The 19945-nt window shown below is 37.8% G+C and overlaps 1 protein-coding gene across 1 annotated transcript; it reads left to right on the forward strand.

Annotated features, from left to right (window-relative positions):
- Positions 1–6: 6 nt before the first annotated feature.
- Positions 7–12711, forward strand: LOC140223991 (uncharacterized). Its single transcript, XM_072296717.1, has 8 exons — positions 7–95; positions 691–970; positions 1611–1823; positions 2398–2509; positions 2830–3034; positions 9949–10119; positions 10512–10720; positions 11927–12711. The coding sequence occupies exons 2-8, from the start codon at positions 699–701 to the stop codon at positions 11939–11941; spliced, it is 1197 nt and encodes a 398-aa protein (XP_072152818.1). The 5' UTR covers positions 7–95; positions 691–698; the 3' UTR covers positions 11942–12711.
- The last annotated feature ends 7234 nt before the right edge of the window (positions 12712–19945 follow it).

Here is a 19945-nt window from a genome sequence, read left to right on the forward strand (position 1 = left end):
CCCAAGTGACTCTGTAGTTGAGGAACCTATAGCAACCATCACCTCGTGGACGGAGCCCATTGTTGAACCGCATCCTCTTTCAATACCACACCCAGGTAACGAAGTTTCTAATTTGATAATAGATTGATACTTTACAAGTACAGTAGACAACGATCGAAAACCGAACATCATAATACATGCGCTCCCATCAAAATCTCACCCCAAATATAATGGATACATTGAAAATTTGCAAATTCAACCCTTAAAATTTTAGCTTTTTCCTGTTCATCAATAATTGAAGTAATTGCAGTTACGATTTTATGGTTTTTTTTGTTGGCAAAATCCATCGTTGCTCCGGTAATTTATTTTTTAATTAACATTTATACTTCTTTGCAAGTAAGATTCTGTTGTTTTTTGTACCCATATAATAACTAGACCCCATTCAAGAGAAAGAAACTTAAGTTACATTCAGATTGAATCAAAGAAAAGAGGCTTGATATTATATATGTAGTCTTTCATGGCTCCACGCTCATTTTTTTTCTTAAGACTTGTTTTTGCTTGCCATAATCCATGGATTGCATATCTAGGCATTTTTGTACTTAGGAAATTATTCGCTAGGGAAACTCAGTGTAGACAAAAGTATGGCTAGCAAATTAAAATATTTGGCAAATGCATAATACATTTCATAGATCTCCCCATTTCTCTTTGCAGAAGGATCTATGAGCATTGAAGGAATGGAAATCAGCAACAATATTACCTCAAATATCAACGGCCACGGTAAAGTTGAAGGGGAGGAAATTACTCTGGTGAATTCTCTGTGTCAGGTAAAACCTGAGTCAGAGAAAAAGAAAGCCAAGAAAACAAAAGTGAGACCTGTGGCAATAAAAAAACTTCTGAATCAGGAAGAGAGTAGTGCCTCCTCCGATCTCCTTATACCTGGTATCCCTCCGATTCCTCCCAAGTTCAAGAAAAATTCAAACAACGGTTTGAAGTAAGTATATTCCATAATTTTTCATTTTCAAGGATAGATCAATATTTTTTAGTAAATTTGCACATGTCTGATAATATTTTGTATTGCTGGAATTTTCAATAATATTGGTTTATCATTGCATAATGTTGAACCTGAAAAAAAATTAATCAGTGCCTTTAATCAGTTATTATCGGTAAATGTCAATACACAGGTTCTCTCAAAATTAATGCAATGATCGCAACTTTGAGAAAGTGAAAAATTATATCAACATTCAATTTTAACATGGGGCTTAACACCTTGATAATAATTTTGTGGTTTCACCCACCTCAACTTTCACCATTGTAAGCATGGAACGATATGCCGATATGAGTGCCAAAGGTGCAGAATGTATGGAAACAGCGTTTACTGAAGAGGGTGTATCTTTTGGAGGAGTAATCTTACTTTTTTCTCCAATTATTTTATTCTATTTAATTTTTTGAATTCACTCATCAAGTGATCAAATTCCATAGTAGCAAAGAATATTTTCTTCACTGATTTGTTTGTAGTTTTCAAAATGAAGCACGAGGACATTAGATTCTAAGCTGATTAACTATTTGTATCAATCTGAAAGATGTATCGCAAAAGAAATTATTCTTAACTTCAAATGAATGTATTGTTGCAGGTGTGGCCTTGATGGGTGTACAACTCGATTTTCTGATTCTAAAAATCTTCAGCTTCATCATCAATATCATGATCTCGAGAACTCAACCTTCAAATGTCTTGACTGTGATCACAAAAACCCGGATTGGAATCGCTTTTCTCTCCATCTTTGGCGCTCTCACAGTATTAATGTGGATCTCTATTCCTGTGCATTGTGCAACTACAAAACTAGCAGGTAAGGAGATCATCATTACGTATGAAGGGAATGGTTCAATTATCTTCTCTGCGAAAATGAATATGAGTACTTTAAAACTTTGATATATTTTCAAATAATACACAAGTTCACGAACTGTTCCAAACGACCCCAATATTTGTTTAAATTTTTTTCCAAGTGATGCAAATCGTTGAAAATTGTTACCATCAGCTTTTACATTTTTGCTTTTGCTACATTGAAGTCTTGCGATGATCTTTACTAAATAGTTTAAAAATTTTGAGAGGTAGAATGAACACCACAAATGTTACCCCTATGGTTCCTATAAAATTAAATGTTAATTATGTATTTTGCTCTGCTAAAATCCTGAGGATGGCAAAAGCTGATAAGGCTAGTCTTATTCAACTGATAAACCAGTTTCTTCGTAAGTTTTGGCTTCACATAGCACTGGCTACACCTAAACCAAAAATTTACAAAGAGCTAGATACCACCAAAATTTTATACCGTGACAACTTCAAAAATCGTAATTATCCACCTAATTGGATTTTCTATCATATTTCTTCTAAAGAAAAGTAATTTCAATCTATTTTCTTTCCAGTCGGAGTATTCTGCTTAATCTTCATTACCGCATCCATGGTGAAGAGCGACCCTTTCTTTGCGATCTGTGTGGAAAAGGATTCAAAACAACAAAACAGTTACGCAATCACAAGGTAAATGAATTATAGTTTCCCCGCTATTTTTAAGAAATGCCCTAATCATCTACTACTCCTTAGGTTTTTTTGCTATCACTATTATTCCCAATCCTAACATTTGAAATGGTGCAATGAGGCAGACACATTCTGTGAGCACCCTGGTATTGATTAAGCTCTGTAGATCAGTGTTTTTTGTCACATTTTTTCAGAATTTTCTCTTGGATTTTGTCTTTTTTGCGTATTTCTCCAGCTTTTAAGAAAGTTATGCAGATTCAAATTTTACCAATCTTTTCTCTCTCTCTAAGCTCTCTCTCACTTTATTTTATGTGCAATTATAGGCAGTTCATCGACTCAAAGCAATTTCGGTGGCCGAAACTAAAGAAATCTTGTGCAACATCTGTGGCTGCAGTTTTTCCAACTTGAGAAAACTTCAACTGCATGAAAATAACATCCATAAAAAACTGAGACCGTATCTGTGCAATTACTGTGGACACAAGGCATCATCTAGGAGTTCTTTACGAATGCATATCCGTCAGCATACTGGTATGAACTATTTAATCAATTAATATAATATGTGTCACCCCTTAATGATCAAGACTCTCAACATCCAGCAATGAGTAAATGACCTATGAATTCGGTTATTAAATTAATGGTTCTTCGGAGCACTTATAAAATTCTCTCATGCATCTTTTTACTTTATTTTCCACAATTCCTGAACCTGCCAAAACATTCATTCTATCGTTAAAAAAAGAAGCGGAGGAATGGATAATAATGGGTCAGTTGTGCTGGTTACAAAAGCATGTTTTGATGCTTGATTCTTGTAGATCAACTAAAAATAATGAGATCTGTCCAAACAGTAACTTTCCATGTTCAATATTATTCGAGATATCACGCTTTGAAAAATTTGGTTTATGACATCATCCACCACGGTAGTGACACCCTTGGTTTCTTGTGACCAACGCAATTGACCCATAGTCAAAGGTTTGCTGAGGCATTTGTGACTTTTTTTCCTTCATCACCAGAAAACTAAAATCCTTTTAAAGAAAGGGTTCATGAAGCTTTGCTTTGAAGGAAAGAAGGGATATTATCATAGGTTCGTGGAATAACGTTTCTCAAGTATAGAGGGGGAATTTTACTTTGAAGTTTGAAATTAGTTTCATCACTCTAACCTATGGCTGCACATCCTCTTCGAGTTCCAAATATTTTTTAGTGATGTGTAAGTGCAATGTTTCAAGCTCCTGATCAGGATTATTCTGGATCCATCTCGCAAGGTGTTTCAAAAAAAGTTACATGCTCAATCAATGATCATTGGATTTCATCAAATTGAGTGCTAAATCTTGGTTGATAATTGAAGTTTTAGAACCAGATAGAGCCTCTAAAGAAGTTCTTCAAGAATTTAAAATAAAATTGGCCTCCTGGCAATCTGGATTCAACAATGATTCTTGATACTCCTGTCTCTATTCCCTTTAAGCTCAAAACCTCAGTTGAATCGTTTTTTAGTCGTGCGGCGAAGCCGTATAGACTCTAGGTTTCGCCGGAGGCTAAAAAGTGTCCACACTTTTAGGCTAAGTCCAAGAGGAGAATTTTCGAGGAACCAAGTAACATATGAGGTATTGATATCGGTCCATTTTGGCCCAATGGAGATGTTACATGTGCGAGGAATTTGCAATTTAACTGTTGATTCTTGTATAAAAGTTCGCGAGGAACACAATGGTACCACTGGTTTTCTCTGAAATCATCTCCCAAGCTCAAAAAAAGCTCTCAAGTTGAGGCCAAAATGGAGGGGAAATCCCACCTTACCCTGAGAGTCCACGTCTACATGAAGACAAACTCTCCATGCAAAGATAGGGAGCAAATACATTAGCAGGGTTGCCGTGTTTTCAGTTTTGGAGTCCCCAGATAAATTGGTAGCCGTGTCAATGTATTAGCTCCCTATCTTTGCATGGAGAGTTGGTCTTGATCTAGACTTGGACTCACAGGGTAGGGTGGGATATTCCCTCCATTTTGGCCTCAACTTGAGTGCTTTTTTTTGAGCTTGGGAGATGATTTCAGAGAAAACCAGTGGCACCATCGTGTTTCTTGTGACCTTTTACCCAAGATTCAACAGTCAAATCGCAAATTCCTCACACATGCAACATCTCCATTATGCCAAGTGGAATTTCTGATCATTTAGCCATGGTTTGGTAGCGTTTAGCAATCAACTGTGACCATAATGTAAAGAACCCACACAGGTGCCTTTCGGCGGAATGTCGCCCTATGGCATTCTTTATCATCAAGTCACTGTTGAACATTTACTGTTAAGTAGCGTTTAGCAACCAAGTATAGCCAAAATTTCCAGAACTCATACCTCAGATATTCAAAGAGTGTTAACATGTGTCGCCAAATGGAATTTCTGATCATTTAGCCATGGTTTGGTAGCGTTTAGCAATCAACTGTGACCGTAATGTAAAGAACCCACACAGGTGCCTTTCGGCGGAATGTCGCCCTATGGCATTCTTTATCATCAAGTCACTGTTGAACATTTACTGTTAAGTAGCGTTTAGCAACCAAGTATAGCCAAAATTTCCAGAACTCATACCTCAGATGTTCAAAGAGTGTTAACATGTGTCGCCAAATGGAATTTCTGATCATTTAGCCATGGTTTGGTAGCGTTTAGCAATCAACTGTGACCGTAATGTAAAGAACCCACACAGGTGCCTTTCGGCGGAATGTCGCCCTATGGCATTCTTTATCATCAAGTCACTGTTGAACATTTACTGTTAAGTAGCGTTTAGCAACCAAGTATAGCCAAAATTTCCAGAACTCATACCTCAGATGTTCAAAGAATGTTAACATGTGTCGCCAAATGGAATTTCTGATCATTTAGCCATGGTTTGGTAGCGTTTAGCAATCAACTGTGACCGTAATGTAAAGAACCCACACAGGTGCCTTTCGGCGGAATGTCGCCCTATGGCATTCTTTATCATCGAGTCACAGTTTAATAGCGTAAATAAGCAACCAACGGTGGCCAAAATGTCAAGACTCCAAACTGGTGCTTTTTGGCTGAATTTCGCCCAATAGGATCTTTGATGATTTATCAGTAATGGTTGATATTTATGTTGAATAATTATTACTGTCTGAAAGTGAATCCTGTGGGAGAATATTATAGGGTTGGTTCAAACAAGTTTTAGAATTTTTTTCCTTAGCGCTAATGGACCCTAAGGGACAACTTCAATTCATCGAACTAAAAGTTTTCAATGTTCATAACCATTTTTTAACTGTCAGAACTCTCTAGACCACATTATATTCATGATGAATTTAAAGAATATCGCTGTCAAAAGTTGAGTTCTCCTTCAATTTAGCACTTTTTGTCATTACCTTAAAGACCATACGGAAAGTGCTAAATCTACGGAAAACTCAACTTTTCACAGCGATATTCTTCAAATTTATCATGAATATAATGTGGTCTAGTGAGTTCTGACATTTAAAAATGGGTATGAACATTTAAGGCTTTATTTTCCTTGAATTTAAGTGGTTTTTCAGGGTCTACAGTAAGAAAAAAAAGTCTAAAACACGTTAAAAGTTACTTGAACCTACCCTATAATGTTGAGCTATGACTTCAACTTTCATGAACCCTTACTTGTGCCTTTCAGCTTGATTTCGTTAAATGGAATTATTTATGATTGAAGTCGTGGTTGAGTTTACTATGCTGATAAAATATCATTGGAAACTTTAGGTTTCACCATCATAGTCTTCTAAAAATAACCATCAGCATTACTGCACCAACCAAAATCTAGCCCAAAAAAAAAATAATTCGGCTGAAAAAGTGGGAGAAGTTGGGATGTGCAGTCTCAAAATAAAAATACCTAGCTGTGATTGGACATAGCTTTGCTTTCATTGAGACTTTCAAATTTTATGAATAAAAAACAGTAAGCGTTTAGCAAAAACAGTTAGTTTTGTCCTTACCCGTAGACCATACAAAAAGAGCTAAATTGAAGGAGAACTTAGCTTTTGACAGCGATGCTCTTCAAATTTTTCATATACCTATACAATGTGTTCTAGTGAGTTTGGATGGTAACAAATGGTCAGGAACATTTAAAGCTTTATTTTCCATGAATGTAAGTTGTCGTTCAGGATAGATTCTGACGACTAGATCCTTACTAGAGTAAGGAAAGAAAGTCTAAAATTGTTAAAAGTCACAGAAAAACGCGAAAAAAGAAAAAATTCGGAAAAGGAAGTCAAATTTACATAATTATTAAATTAACATAAAAATTTCGTAAAAAGTATTGGAAATTACGAACAAATGTATTTACGTAAAAACTGTATTAAAAAGAAAGTTAATTTTAATTAAGAAAAATAATCTTGGTAAATCAATTTCTCACGTAAATTTGACTCAAAATTCATTTAAAAAACAGGGCTGGATTTACCTACTTGCCGCCCATGGGCCGGATTTACCTACTTGCTGCCTATGGGCCACCTGTATTTTGCCGCCCCCTTCTCATTCGTTTCGAAACATCAATAAAAAACAACTTAATCGGCCCGAAACAGTAACAGAGAAACAACTTAAAACGGGACTAAGGCCGCAAATAATAAAAAGAAACACATAAAATATAATAAGAAACCCGGGACGTTTCGCAGGGATCACACCCGCATTTTCAACCGGCAAAACAAGAAAAATTAAAAGAAAGGACACTATGCCCCTCACTACTAGCAAAAGTTCGCACGGAACTTTGCGCGAAAGTTAAGTTCCGTAAACCTATCTATGTGTGAACAAGGCCTTCCATTTGTAAGAAATGAAGGTACATAAAAATGATGCAAGAACAAACATAAGTGTGGTTTAATAATTTTAACTTCCGCTGACGCGCCGCGCTGACCGCACTGTGTTTGGCACAATGCGTGAAGTATTCGTACAGTCTTGTAGGCGTTATGCGTATCACGCCGACCGCCGCACAGTGGATTGAGTCAATTAGAGGGGTTGGACATGAAATTTTTGACAAAAACTGCAAATGTTGATGTTTATTTCGTCACATTTTAAAGTTCAAGGGGTGATACTGGAAGAAAATATCACGAGAAAACCAGTGGAACAGCTTGCAGAACATTAGGTTCTTGTATAAACGGAGTTATGAGCGTTTTAAGTTCCCAAATTTTTTCCGACCTCTCTCATTGACTCTATCCACCGTGCGCCGCGCTGAGGGCTTCTCCTTTTTATCTCAAGTCCTCATCATCACTGCTGCACCGCTCCATGCCAAATTGCGTGTTTAGTTTCTCTCTTAACTCGTAATTAAAGGTGCTGTCTCTTGTGTCACCGAAAGACGCTTTCTCGTTTGTAATTTTTTTTTTCTGAATCCGATTTTTTTTAAACCTACATTTTAAAAAAATGCAAAATTTGCCGCCCCCTGCGTTAAGAAATGAGAGATGCTGTTCTTTATTACCCAATGCATCTGACGAGTTTTTCAATTCAAAAAGGAACGTATGAAACTCTACAAATAAATCACGTTTGAAGTGCAAACCGGAAAAAACACGATTTGTCAAAAGTATTCATTAAGTATTGCACTTTCCACAGAAGCATGTTGCACAAAAATGTCACTGTAACGACTTCCGGATATGGTTGCGACCAACTTAAGGCTCAAAATTTTGATTTGTTCGCTCCCTAAAAAAAATGGTCCATCTCTGTAACCGTGCTCACCGAAACTGACATAGAGGCCGGGCCGGGCCGGCCAGGGTCACAGGCCGTCCGTGGTCCCGGGGGGGGGGGGGGGGGAAGGACATTGTTCAGGGTTGAAATCCTTCCTCTTATTTAATTGTTTTTTTAAATAAACCTATGCTAGGACACTATCCCTGAATAACAAACAGACCAATTTGGCTGCAATGCACCGAGCCCTGCACGTGTGAACTTGAGTCATTCGTTTTTACGACTTTTCCGAGGGTCGGTGGCCGCTAGCCTAGCGGGACCGCTGTGAGGCCGCGATTGCAGCCTTGGGCCCCCCTTTGAGACCCGCTCGAATGAGGCTCAATTTGGGTTCGGGCTTCGGGTGCGATTATTCTATCGTCTAGCGACTGGCCACTACGCGGCCCAACCCCTCGAAGACGCTCCGCGCCACCTGACTATCGATATTTTAGACCAAAATATTGTATCGATATTTCAACGTTTATTTTTCGTCCGTATCGATACATTTATCTCCAGAAATATCGAATCGATTTTTCTTTCTTTCTTCTGCTGAGTTGTGTATTTTACACCTCGGAAAATCGGAAATTATGGTCAATTTTTCATAGTTCGAATTTCGGATTTCGCTGGCCAGGTTGTACAGACCTACGTCACAGGGTAAACAAACCTCAAGATGCAAATACCTCCTTTTTTTTTCTCTATGTAGGTATAGGACTTTTCGCGTGGCTGCTCGACGGTTTGTTAATCTGTGGAGGTTAAGCTACATTCACGCGTCGCAAGCAACCTGGCGCGTCTGCTTCTTGCTACTGCGAGCGCGCCTTCATTTCCTCCCGCACGCAACAAGGACAACCGCGATGATAAAGAATTCCATTCGGCGAAATCGAGCCGAGAGCAGGCACCACGAGTCATAGAGAAAAAAAAGGAGGTGTTTGCATTTCGGGCATCTTGGAATTTTTCATAGAGTATCTATAGCTTTGATGACGTCATTGGGTACAGCGACGTTTTTATCCTGTCGATTTTCTTGGAAATGGTGTAATTTAAGGGAAAAAGTCATTCTATAAAAAGTGCTTGAAATTATATAAAGAGTTGATTTAAGTAAAAAAATCGGACATTATGGTCCGTTTTTACAGCGTCAACATAACCCTCAACGAGCGTCTTGTTTACATTGATGACGTAGGTGGGTACAAATCCTCAAGATGCAAACACCTACCACGAGTATATACATATGGGTTATTTTAGTGATGGGTGGGATTTTATTTAAAATTCCCATGAATCCTAGATTTAGTATTTACTGTTGTAAACAATTATCAATTATTCCATCACTTCTTCGGATTATTTATTTTTAATCAATCTATATTCATGTGAAGTGTAGCTCATCTGCATTTTTCTTTCCCTGGAACCTAAATGTATATTATGAATTTGAATCCATCAGAAACTAAGTCAGTCAAAATCAAATTTAACTACATACGAAGTGAAAACGATTTGTATTTCGCAAATCAAAGTGATAGTTAAAGCAACCAAAACTGTGTCAGAAATGTTCCCAAATTACTGGGTAAGGCTTTTATCAGCTCATCATCTGATCCAATAATTTTAATTTTGGCATTTCATTCGGCATGTCGCCGCACGACTTCTATGATACTCAAAGTCTCACATATATAATTTGAAAGGGGGGGTCTGGGGGGGCGGCGCCCCCTCAGCAGGTAGCTTTTGCTACTTGTTTTTTTTTATTTATCGTTGTAAGAAACCGTGTTTTTGTTTAATTTCGTTTTAGTATGATTTTAGTGTTGCTCACATAAATTTTTGTGAATTGCAGGTGAGAAACCTTTCAGCTGCAATGAGTGTGATTATGTGACTGGTGACCACAACTCAATGCGGCGCCATAAAATGAGGCACTCAGGAGCAAAACGTTATAGCTGTCCTCATTGTTCATACGCATGCATTCAATCGAACACCTACAAGTCACATCTGCAGAGAAAGCATCCAGGTAAAGTTTTGCTGTTCTAAGAAAGAATGTCGTACGAACATTAGAATGGTGTCAAATTTCCCCTCTTCAAATATTAATTTTTGAGAACAAATTATGAATATTTCTCCTTGAAATTTTCGGATACTTCAGATCACATCACAAAAAAAAAAAAAAAAAAAAAAAAAAAAAAAAAAAAAAAAAAAAAAAAAAAAAAAATTCTGAAAAACTGGATGGGATATAATCACATTATGAAGAACATTTTCTACAAAATTGGACAGAATATATTCCCAAGTTCAAATTCAAGTAAAATTCAAATTTGATCAAATGAAATTTGGGAAGGATCATGTTGAACATCTATTCTAGCAACTCAGGCAGTTTAGTTGACTAATAATACCATCTATTTTTTTTTTCAGGACTGGATGAAGGACTCATGTTTTGTTGTCATCTGTGTTCCTTTGTGTCTGTAAAGAAGGAGAATTTAATGTCTCACATGATGGAGCACAAAGATGACGAAAGTCAAAACGACTCTAAACTTATAAATAAGGAGGAATCCGAACTTGCATTAATGAATGAAAGTGCTGACAATATAGAGTTCCCGATGGAACAGAAAGTTGAATGTAAAGTAAGTCAAAGTTATTGAAGATTTTGTCCCTTCTTTTTAAAAAACTCTGTATATCTCAGGGCTGCCAGCGGTCTGGAAAACGAGGAAAGTCAGGAATTCACACAAAAAGTCAGGGAATGTAATAAGTTAGCGTTTAGCAGAAGTGAGTGTAATTTAAAGGAAAAAAATCAAAGTGAAAGTCTTACTTGATTGTCAGGAAAAGTCAGAGAATCCAAAAATTTTGTTGTCAGGGAAAAGCGAAAATGGTCAAGGAAAATTCAGGGAATTTGATGATGAAGAAATTATGGCAACCCTGATATTTGCATCCCAACATGCTTTTAGGCATCTGTTCCTGTGGCGCCAGAAAATGATGTACCTTAAAAAGACTCAGAATAATTGAAAATCTCTTAAATTAGGGCCCAAAACATGTTTAGCTCTAAGTTTGCATACAGTTGATGTCAGTTTTCTTCGTTTGATGTCAATTTGGTGGTGTCTGATCAAGAGACCAAAGCAGTGTAGAACATATGAATGGATCTGTTGTGCTTCTCATGGAATCGTGATTTGATTTTTGAAATTCACAGTTTAGGCATCAGTTATACAAGTAACATGTATTTAATAGCCAAGTTTTTACATCTTATATCAATGAAGATATTGCGTCTCGAAATAAAACTGTATGCGACATCATCATCTGCAATTATTTTTCGATGAGTTTTCTTACGATGCATTCAGCAATTAGTGATGCACATATTTGCACTAAATATTTCAATTTTACCTTTGTTAGAACTAAGGTGGGAGCCATGGTGTTCTCATCTCATGGATGACTTCAATCATCATGCTTCTCAAAAGGCAGTATCCCACAAATATTGAAGGTAGAAACCTAAAGATCAAAGTTGGTTTTAGGACCTTAAATTGAAATTGTAAGATGAAAAATTCAGTGTAAGCATCACGTTTTCAGTGCGCCTCAAGTGCGAGCTTAATAAGAGGAAAATAAGATGCAAACAATAACTGATCAGCAATTCAATGTGGAGATACAACATTTGTCTAGTTTTCTGTCTCCTCTAAGAGCTTCAAGAATTTTCCTCGTCAAGTTCAAAGTTGAATGAAGCATCAACCTCTAAACTGACAACTACTAAGTAAAATTCAAATATAATGTATTTTATAATTTAGCCTTTGAATATTTTGACGTGCACCTCAAACAGAACTTGATTATTTGCTTTTTGGTCGTAGGATCTTCGAAATTAATTCATTGGAAGACTTTGCATTGGCAGCTGCATGGGAGAGATCCCAAGACCACTAAACCACCAATCACCTCAATTCATATTTTACAAATCTCACAGATACATCGACGCTTAATTGTATGTGCGTCCAAAATTTAGGTTTCAATTTCTCCCGAAAACTTCTGTCCATCCTCAGCCACTCTTTAATTGCAAGCACTAGTAGTACACTAATCATCGTGAACTTATTCCCCAGAATTGGTGCTCTCTTTGAACTCCTTCAAGTCTTGCACTCAGCAGTGAGGCGTCAATGATCGATTATCTATGTTTCCGCATTTGAAGCTATGGTAAAAGATCGATTATGAAGGTGTTCGTTGCAAACACCCTGTTTATCGAACCTTTTCCGTAGGTTTAAATTTCAGATAATTGGATGTATCGCAAAGCATGCAACGCCACTGCTTGCACCCTCTCTTAAGTTGAAATGAACCTCATGAGCAGCTGTTTGGAGAAAATTAAATGGTCCGCAGTCTTCCCATTCCTTTCTTTCTTTTAGACCTTCCAGAGAAGGAGTCAAACCTGCTTGATACGAGAACAATGTGTATCTAGCTGTGATCACATTCATGAACCGTCATTGTGTATTGCTCATTTACTGCTAGCTAATTCATTGTGTTTTAAAGAGTTCCTCTCTTTATTTAATGTGTTCCTTTTAGGTTGAATTTTTTGTTCTATGTGCTGTGATATAGTTTGTAAGTTGTGACTCTGATTTGAGTAAAATTTTTATACATTTTCTCATATTAATTTTGTGTTTTTTATTCCCATTACAATTTTTTCATCAAGCAGCCAAGATATTACGTATTCGCCCTGTCAAGTATTTAAGTTCCTCTCATAAATTTTTTTACAATCCCCCTACCATAACCCAATTAGATAATATCTCAGAGTCACAGGATTTTTTAATAAATCAAAAACCTTAACTATGGGGGGAAAAAAAAGTATTCAAGTTGACGTCCAAAATGAACCCTCTGGTGTGATAATGACTGTGGGCAGCTTTATGCAACTTTCGCCGTATAGCATTCATTCTTACGACCCTCAACTAACAAGCACACCCCATATTCTTTCCCACCCGTCTCCGTCTCTGGTTCCTTTTAGCTTAATTACGTCCAAATTACAAACAAATTTTTCTAAAAAATCGGGAGAAAAATATTTCTAAATTATCCTAAAAATGTGCGATTTGTCAAAGGAAATTTGGCAATGTCTGAAGGCTCACGCCTCCTAACGACAGAAGTATTGCGATGCCACTCTGTTTGCGTATAACTACATCTACTTGCTGATAAAATTTCTCAAAGTACTTACGCATTACTTGGCAAACTAATGTTTTTTCCCTTTCTCTCTCTTTTCTAAACTTTATGAAAAATTTTACTCATGATTTGATTTCAGTAACACAAGGAAAAGTATTGAACCTAATTCTTCATAGTTAATTAATTTTTCTACTACCAAAACTATCACTCCGAAAAACTACACGGTTTATGATACACGATACACACCTTCAAGAAAATTGCTGTTGACCGTGATACCGCTATTTGACCTCTTGGGGGCTCATCGTGCCAATTCAGTTTATTGAAGGTGTTTTAATTTTCCGTCGCTTCACGTTCGTGGTAACAAGCAGGTTCCCATTTGAAACTGTTTTTTCTTCCATGGTCTTTTCGTATAAGATGCGATGCCGCTCTGCGTGCGTAGAACTACTACATCTACACGTTGCCACATTTCCTCGAAGAATTTACGCATTTCCGGAAATCCAATGGGTTTTTTTTTTCTTGTAAATTTTACGGACAATTTTACCAATAATTTGATCTGGTCAGCTTCAAACTACTTGTCAAAATCAATGATTCACTAAGGGTTGATTACTTTTGTTACCACCATGAAAATGACCAAAACTGCCGTGTCAAAGAAAAACGCCTTAAGAATATTCAAGGGTTGCAAAATGTCCTTCTCTAAAACGTCCGTTTTTGGTAAAAATGTTGTGCACCTATACTTCCTTGGACTTGTCAGATATTTTAAATTAAATTGCGAACCAAATTGTCCGAAAAACTCGAAGAAAAATAAAATTCGCAATATTCCAAGAATTTTTTTTTTATCGAAGGCAGTATGGCAACGCCTGAGGGCTTACACGGCGTTTTTCCATAGCACGGCAGCAAAATACTATGTTTAAAAAAGAATCATACGGGCGCTGTAGGCTGTGATACCACTATTCGACCTCCTGGGAGCTCATCGTGCCTACTCAACTTATTGAAGGCGTTTTTCTTTTCCGTCGCATCACGCTAAATTCCCATGAACTATCTTGGTGAAGAGCAGGTTCTCTTTTGAAACTGTTTTTTTTGCAATGACCTTCTTGCATTAGATGTCTAATGTGATGCCACTCCGTGTGAGTAGAACTACATCTACACGTTGCCAAAGTTTCTCAAAGAATTTATGCATTTTTTGAAAAGTTGAAAAACCATTTTTGTTTAAAACTTTACGGACAATTTAATATTTTGCTCAGAATTTGATCTGGAATACCTACTTACAGAAACATATTCTAATCAATAAATTAAATTAATTTTTTAACCGAAAAAAAAAATCGCCCAAATTTCTGTCCTATGCATGGTATGGTAAGCATGTATGTCACCTTGATATGCACATATATGCATAGTACATGAATATGACTTATTAATCGCTGATAATGTTACTGATGATCGCTTACAAGTGCAGAAACGTGCTAAAATTTCGAAAACAGAGACACGTTTAGCCTGAAACAATAACCCCTCCCCCTCCCGTATTCTTAAAAATTCGATATATCCACGTGCGAGGGATTCAAATCGGATTAAAGTAAGATAAACGAGTATCAAACGGTGCTTTAGCTTTCGATCTTTACGAGCATGACTAAACGTTTACGATGTTTTTTAGGCCTTAACAATCAGTTTTCTGCTTGTCACTTTACAGACGCATCTATGCCTGAGCAAAACTCAATTTCCGATTTTTTCGCAACGGAAAGCAGCGTTTACAGTGCCTTCAAAATTGGGCAGATACTTCAAACGTTACACCATTTACGCATAAGATCCGACGCGACGCGACGTGTGATGTGTGAATGGGCCTGTTGCAAACTTTTGCTAGAGCAAAAATAAGAGTTGTTTCTTGTAGATAATGCCTCAAAAATCACGATGAGCGCATCGGCAAAATCTGAAATGCACTCATAACTTCACAATCTGCGTAAGAAATTTGCGTTTTTTTAAGCTTCCCGCTTCAAAAACGATACTACGGCACAGGTGAACATTTTGTTAGAGGAGTCGCTCCATCGTCGGCGATATTCATCATGGCCGACGCTTGCGCGCAGTTCCGCGCGTAATTCGAGGAGAGTTCAAGGTCAACCAATTCGGGCGTGGAAAATATGAACGTTAACACACCGATTGTTATCTGGTCTAATCCAATTCAGGTGTTATCTCGTCCCTTCAAACGTGTTTTGGCGGATGGGCGTCGGCCATGATGATTATTGCCGACGACGGAACGACTCCTCTTACAAAATGTTCACCTGTGCCGTAGTATCGTTTTTGAAGCGGGAAGCTCAAAAAACCGCAAATTTCTTACGCAGACTGTGAAGTTATGAGTGCATTTCAAACTTTGCCGATGCGCTCATCGTGATTTTTGAGGCATTATCTATAAGAAACAACTCTTATTTTTGCTCTAGCAAAAGTTTGCAACAGGCCCATTACCTACATACCGATGGCCAAAGTGCGAAACCGCATACGCATCTCCATTTCCGATGTTGCAAACTTCCTGTTTTATTTCATTTTTTCCTTCGGAAACTAATCAACGTAATTTCTTAAAAACATAATTTATTTTTCTTCTCCGTCAGCAGAATACTCTGCTTAAAAATCAAGCTATAAAGTTTGCTCGTTTCCTCTTGGAAAAAAAAAAAAAAATTGAAGTGAAGATTTCGAAACAGCAGCGCGCAACGGAGTTACGTGGTATCTCACTTTGGTTATCGATTTCATTCCCCACCGGGCTGATTATTGAAATTGATAGACAAAGCTATAGACAAAAGAGACATAGAGAGTATGGAGCAATCCCATTGGTTGAAACTGGTGATCTTTACAGACGAAGAGGGAAAATGCTAGAAGCTATAACTGTCGGGGCTCTAGTCGGTTGCCGTTAGTTAGTCTATTACCTACCTCCTTTGTCCATTGCAACCTCCCGCTTTCATGAACAGAATCCCTCCGTATCCCTTTTGTCTTCTTTATAGCTTTGTCTATCAATTTCAATAATCGGCCGGCTGCCGAATGTACAGCGTATTTTAAGGTGTAAAACGCGGTAAACCCACATTCATCATCTTGGGGAATCAGATAGGTGCTTATGTGTTCCATTAAATTGTCCATGTGTCAGGTAGCATTACTTTATAACTAAAATTCTCTGTCTGAAAATTTCGGAAGGTACATCGCAATTTTTCAAGGACAATTAATTGTATTTCAAGCTTAAAAGGATCACCTACATTCCGTGCCACTTGTTCATCTTTAATCCTCGTAGAAAAATCACCCATTTGCTAAATACAATTTTAGCTGAAGCGCATTTAAGCGCATTCATGACTGCAAAAACGTTAACGGAAATCGAAAAGGCCAGCGTCCATGAAGGCTGTTTCAATTGTAATCGTCCGTCGCATTTCTAAGGCGCAATGATACAACTATTTGAACTCTCCGGAATGCGTGAGGTATCACGCCGCATTTGAAGGCGTTTTCAAAACAGCCAAGTTCCGTTGTCGGAATAATCGTTTTGCATAGTTCATATTCTTTTGTTATATTCCGCACCACTCGTTTATTTTTAATCCTCGTAGAAAAACCACCCATTTGCTAAATACAATTCTAGCTGAAGCGCACTTCAGCTATGCATTCACCACTGCAAAAATGTCAAAGGAAATCGACAAGCCCAGCGTGCATGGATGCTATCTCCATTCAAATCTTCCGTCACATTCTTACGGCGCAATGATACAACTATTTGAACTCTCCGGAATGCGTGAGGTATCACGCCGCATTTGAAGGCGTTTTCAAAACAGCCAAGTTCCGTTGTCGGAATAATCGTTTTGCATAGTTCATATTATTTTGTTTCCATTTCCAACCACTTGTTTAATTATAAACCTCCTATAAAAACCACCCATTTGCTAAATACAGTTCTAGCTGAAGCGCACTTAAGCGCATTCATGACTGCAAAAATGTTAACGGAAATCGAAAAGGCCAGCGTCCACGAAGGCTGTTTCAATTGTAATCGTCCGTCGCATTTCTAAGGCGCAATGATACAACTATTTGAACTCTCCGGAATGCCTGAGGTATCACGCCGCATTTGAAGGCGTTTTCAAATCAGCCAAGTTCCGATACCCGGATTATCGTTTTGCATAGTTCATATTCTTTTGTTATATTCCATGCCACTTGTTCATCTTTAATCCTCGTAGAAAAAACCACCCATTTGCTAAATACAATTCTAGCTGAAGCGCACTTCAGCTATGCATTCACCACTGCAAAAATTTCAGAGGAAATCGACAAGCCCAGCGTGCATGGAGGCTATCTCCATTCAAATCTTCCGTCACATTCTTACGGCGCAATGATACAACTATTTGAACTCTCCGGAATGCGTGAGGTATCACGCCGCATTTGAAAGCGTTTTCAAATCAGCCAAGTTCCGATACCCGCATTATCGTTTTGCATAGTTCATATTCCTTTGTTTTATATGTCCTTCCAGCTCGTTTTCTTGGTTACTTTTACGCATCAATTATCCAATTTTTCTACCGATCATTGTGAAAACGCTTTTTTCATTTATACTAAGGTACACGAGTCTCAAAATGGCATGAGTAATGCTATGCACATGAAGAATGGAGCATGTAAAATTATGATTTTAAATACCACGATACGAATTGAAAAATACAAGGTGTCCGGAAGTCAACGAATTTAATTTTCAGGATCGATTTTTCGGCTCAAAATATGACTCTTTTCCCCTATCCATATGCCTGAAAACGCTTCAGAAGTGAGTTATGCGCTTCCAAAGTTGCCATTTTTTTCTTTCAAATTGATGCATCTCCTCGTTATTTAGTTGTGAGGAGCTGAAACTTTGTGTAGAGGGGTACTTTTTAGCGCACTGTTAATTTTTTGTGTTTTCAAGGACATAGATCTTCGGAAAATGACGTTATGAGCGTTCCCGAATTTTAAAATTACGATAACTTCTGGGTAGGTGATATCTGGAAACACGGATTGCGGCACGTGAAAGACCACAAAAAATTAGGGCCACCAAGTATTGCACAACATTTTCCAACAACGCGTCATTTCGACGCAATAGAGCTTTGGAAAATTTCCTGATTTCGAAACTCCACGCCAGGTAGGCAATTTTTACTGCAAGGAGTGTGAGAAAATTGCCTGCGGAGCAAGGGGCTTCAAAAATCCCGAAGCTGCCGCGACGCGACGGCTCTTCGATGCTCCTTGTTATGTACTTATGAAGCGTTTTCAGGCATATGTGTATAGGAAAAAAAAATAACATTTTAAGCCGAAAAATCGATCCTGGAAGTTAAGTACGTGGACTTCCGGGCACCCTGTATAGTGTCATATCAAGTAAATTTGTGCTCTCTCTAAAATTTGAAGTGTACATACTTCGACTTTTTTCTTGCTATTTTCACGACTTAAAAATGGGGTATATGTATGCCGCCTTTGGTATGCGCCCCTCTTTAAATTAACTGGAACATTGATGACTATATATCCTCACTCCTTGAAAGTTGAAAATAATGAGGATATAAAATTTACGGGGTTCTTCCACTCTAACAATATAGTCCCCACCGATGACTCACTTTCGCTAAAAGTGACGCATGTGCCTTTTTTCAGGTCATCCATTCAAATAGATACCACCCCTCTCACCCACTTGACTTAGTCGGCACGGTGAATCGCTGTGTATGCAAAGAAACCTGGGGCGCCTTCAATTCTGAGTAGATGCAACACGGACACCCATAAAGCTGGAATAGTTGCATTAACGCCTTACTCATAATAAACGCTTAACGTGTCGTGTTGTAACGTTTGCATCCGTCACGTCCTGAAATAAACTGATATGGCTGTTACGACCTTCGATATTCGATGGCTCCACTCGAGACAAATGGATTGTGTTTGTATCGTTCATTTTGCCGCGCTGCTCTGAAGCAGGTGACGATTCAACGTCGATATATCAATTGATGATGAATTGGACTACATTTTGCAATTGAGAACTATAAATTTCGGCCCGGGTTAAGAACAGCGTGTGTGCCATTAGTTTCCCTATGCACGTAAGTGTTTTTTCCCCAGATGAGTTAGAATTCATAGCTCCAAATTGCAAAATGCAGTCCAATTAGTCCGTATGAACTAAGAATGGGTGGCTCTTTCGGATTTTCACAAAATAAGCAGTCTCCCGATCTGAAAATTTTGATCGCCGCTACGTATCAGTGACTAAAATGTGAAAATACGTAGGTATCTCAAATGCGACAACGTTGCAAATTTTATCTGGTATTTAATTTTTGAAAATTAAAACGACTCATTTTCATCTTTTGAACTTTTCTCCAATTTTCCTCCACATTGCCACGATCATGCTGTCAAAATTTCAAGCCATAGTATTTCGATGGCCGGAGTGCAAAACCGCGTATCTCTTTTTGCGACGTAGCAGACACTGAAAAAAAAACAAAAAAAAAAACAAAAAAAAAAACCCAAAAAAAACACACATTGGATCTAGAGTCCGGACTCATGGAAACATCGACAAGAAAAAATACTCTTGATTCAATCGGATTTTAGCTTAAATCAAGAATAGCTCTTAATTTGAGCGGATTTCCTTTTGATTTAAGCAAAAATCTGATTGAATCAAGAGTATTTTTTCTTGTCAATGTTTCCAAGAGTCTGGACTCTAGATCCAATGTGTTTTTTTTCCAGTGGACTTCCCGTCAGACTTTATTTTTTCTTCGGAAAACTAATACTCGTAATTCATTATAAATCTTCTTGATTTTTCTTCAGCC

This window comes from Bemisia tabaci, chromosome 2 (assembly GCF_918797505.1).
Source record: "Bemisia tabaci chromosome 2, PGI_BMITA_v3".
Taxonomy (NCBI): Eukaryota; Metazoa; Arthropoda; class Insecta; order Hemiptera; family Aleyrodidae; genus Bemisia; species Bemisia tabaci.

Bases quoted from the DNA above. Each gene is read 5' to 3' on its own strand.
- LOC140223991 (XM_072296717.1), top strand. From the start codon at position 699: ATGAGCATTGAAGGAATGGAAATCAGCAACAATATTACCTCAAATATC. The intron at 3,035-9,948 runs GTATGAACTATT...TGTGAATTGCAG, and splicing joins GCATATCCGTCAGCATACTG to GTGAGAAACCTTTCAGCTGC. The intron at 10,120-10,511 runs GTAAAGTTTTGC...TTTTTTTTTCAG, and splicing joins TCTGCAGAGAAAGCATCCAG to GACTGGATGAAGGACTCATG.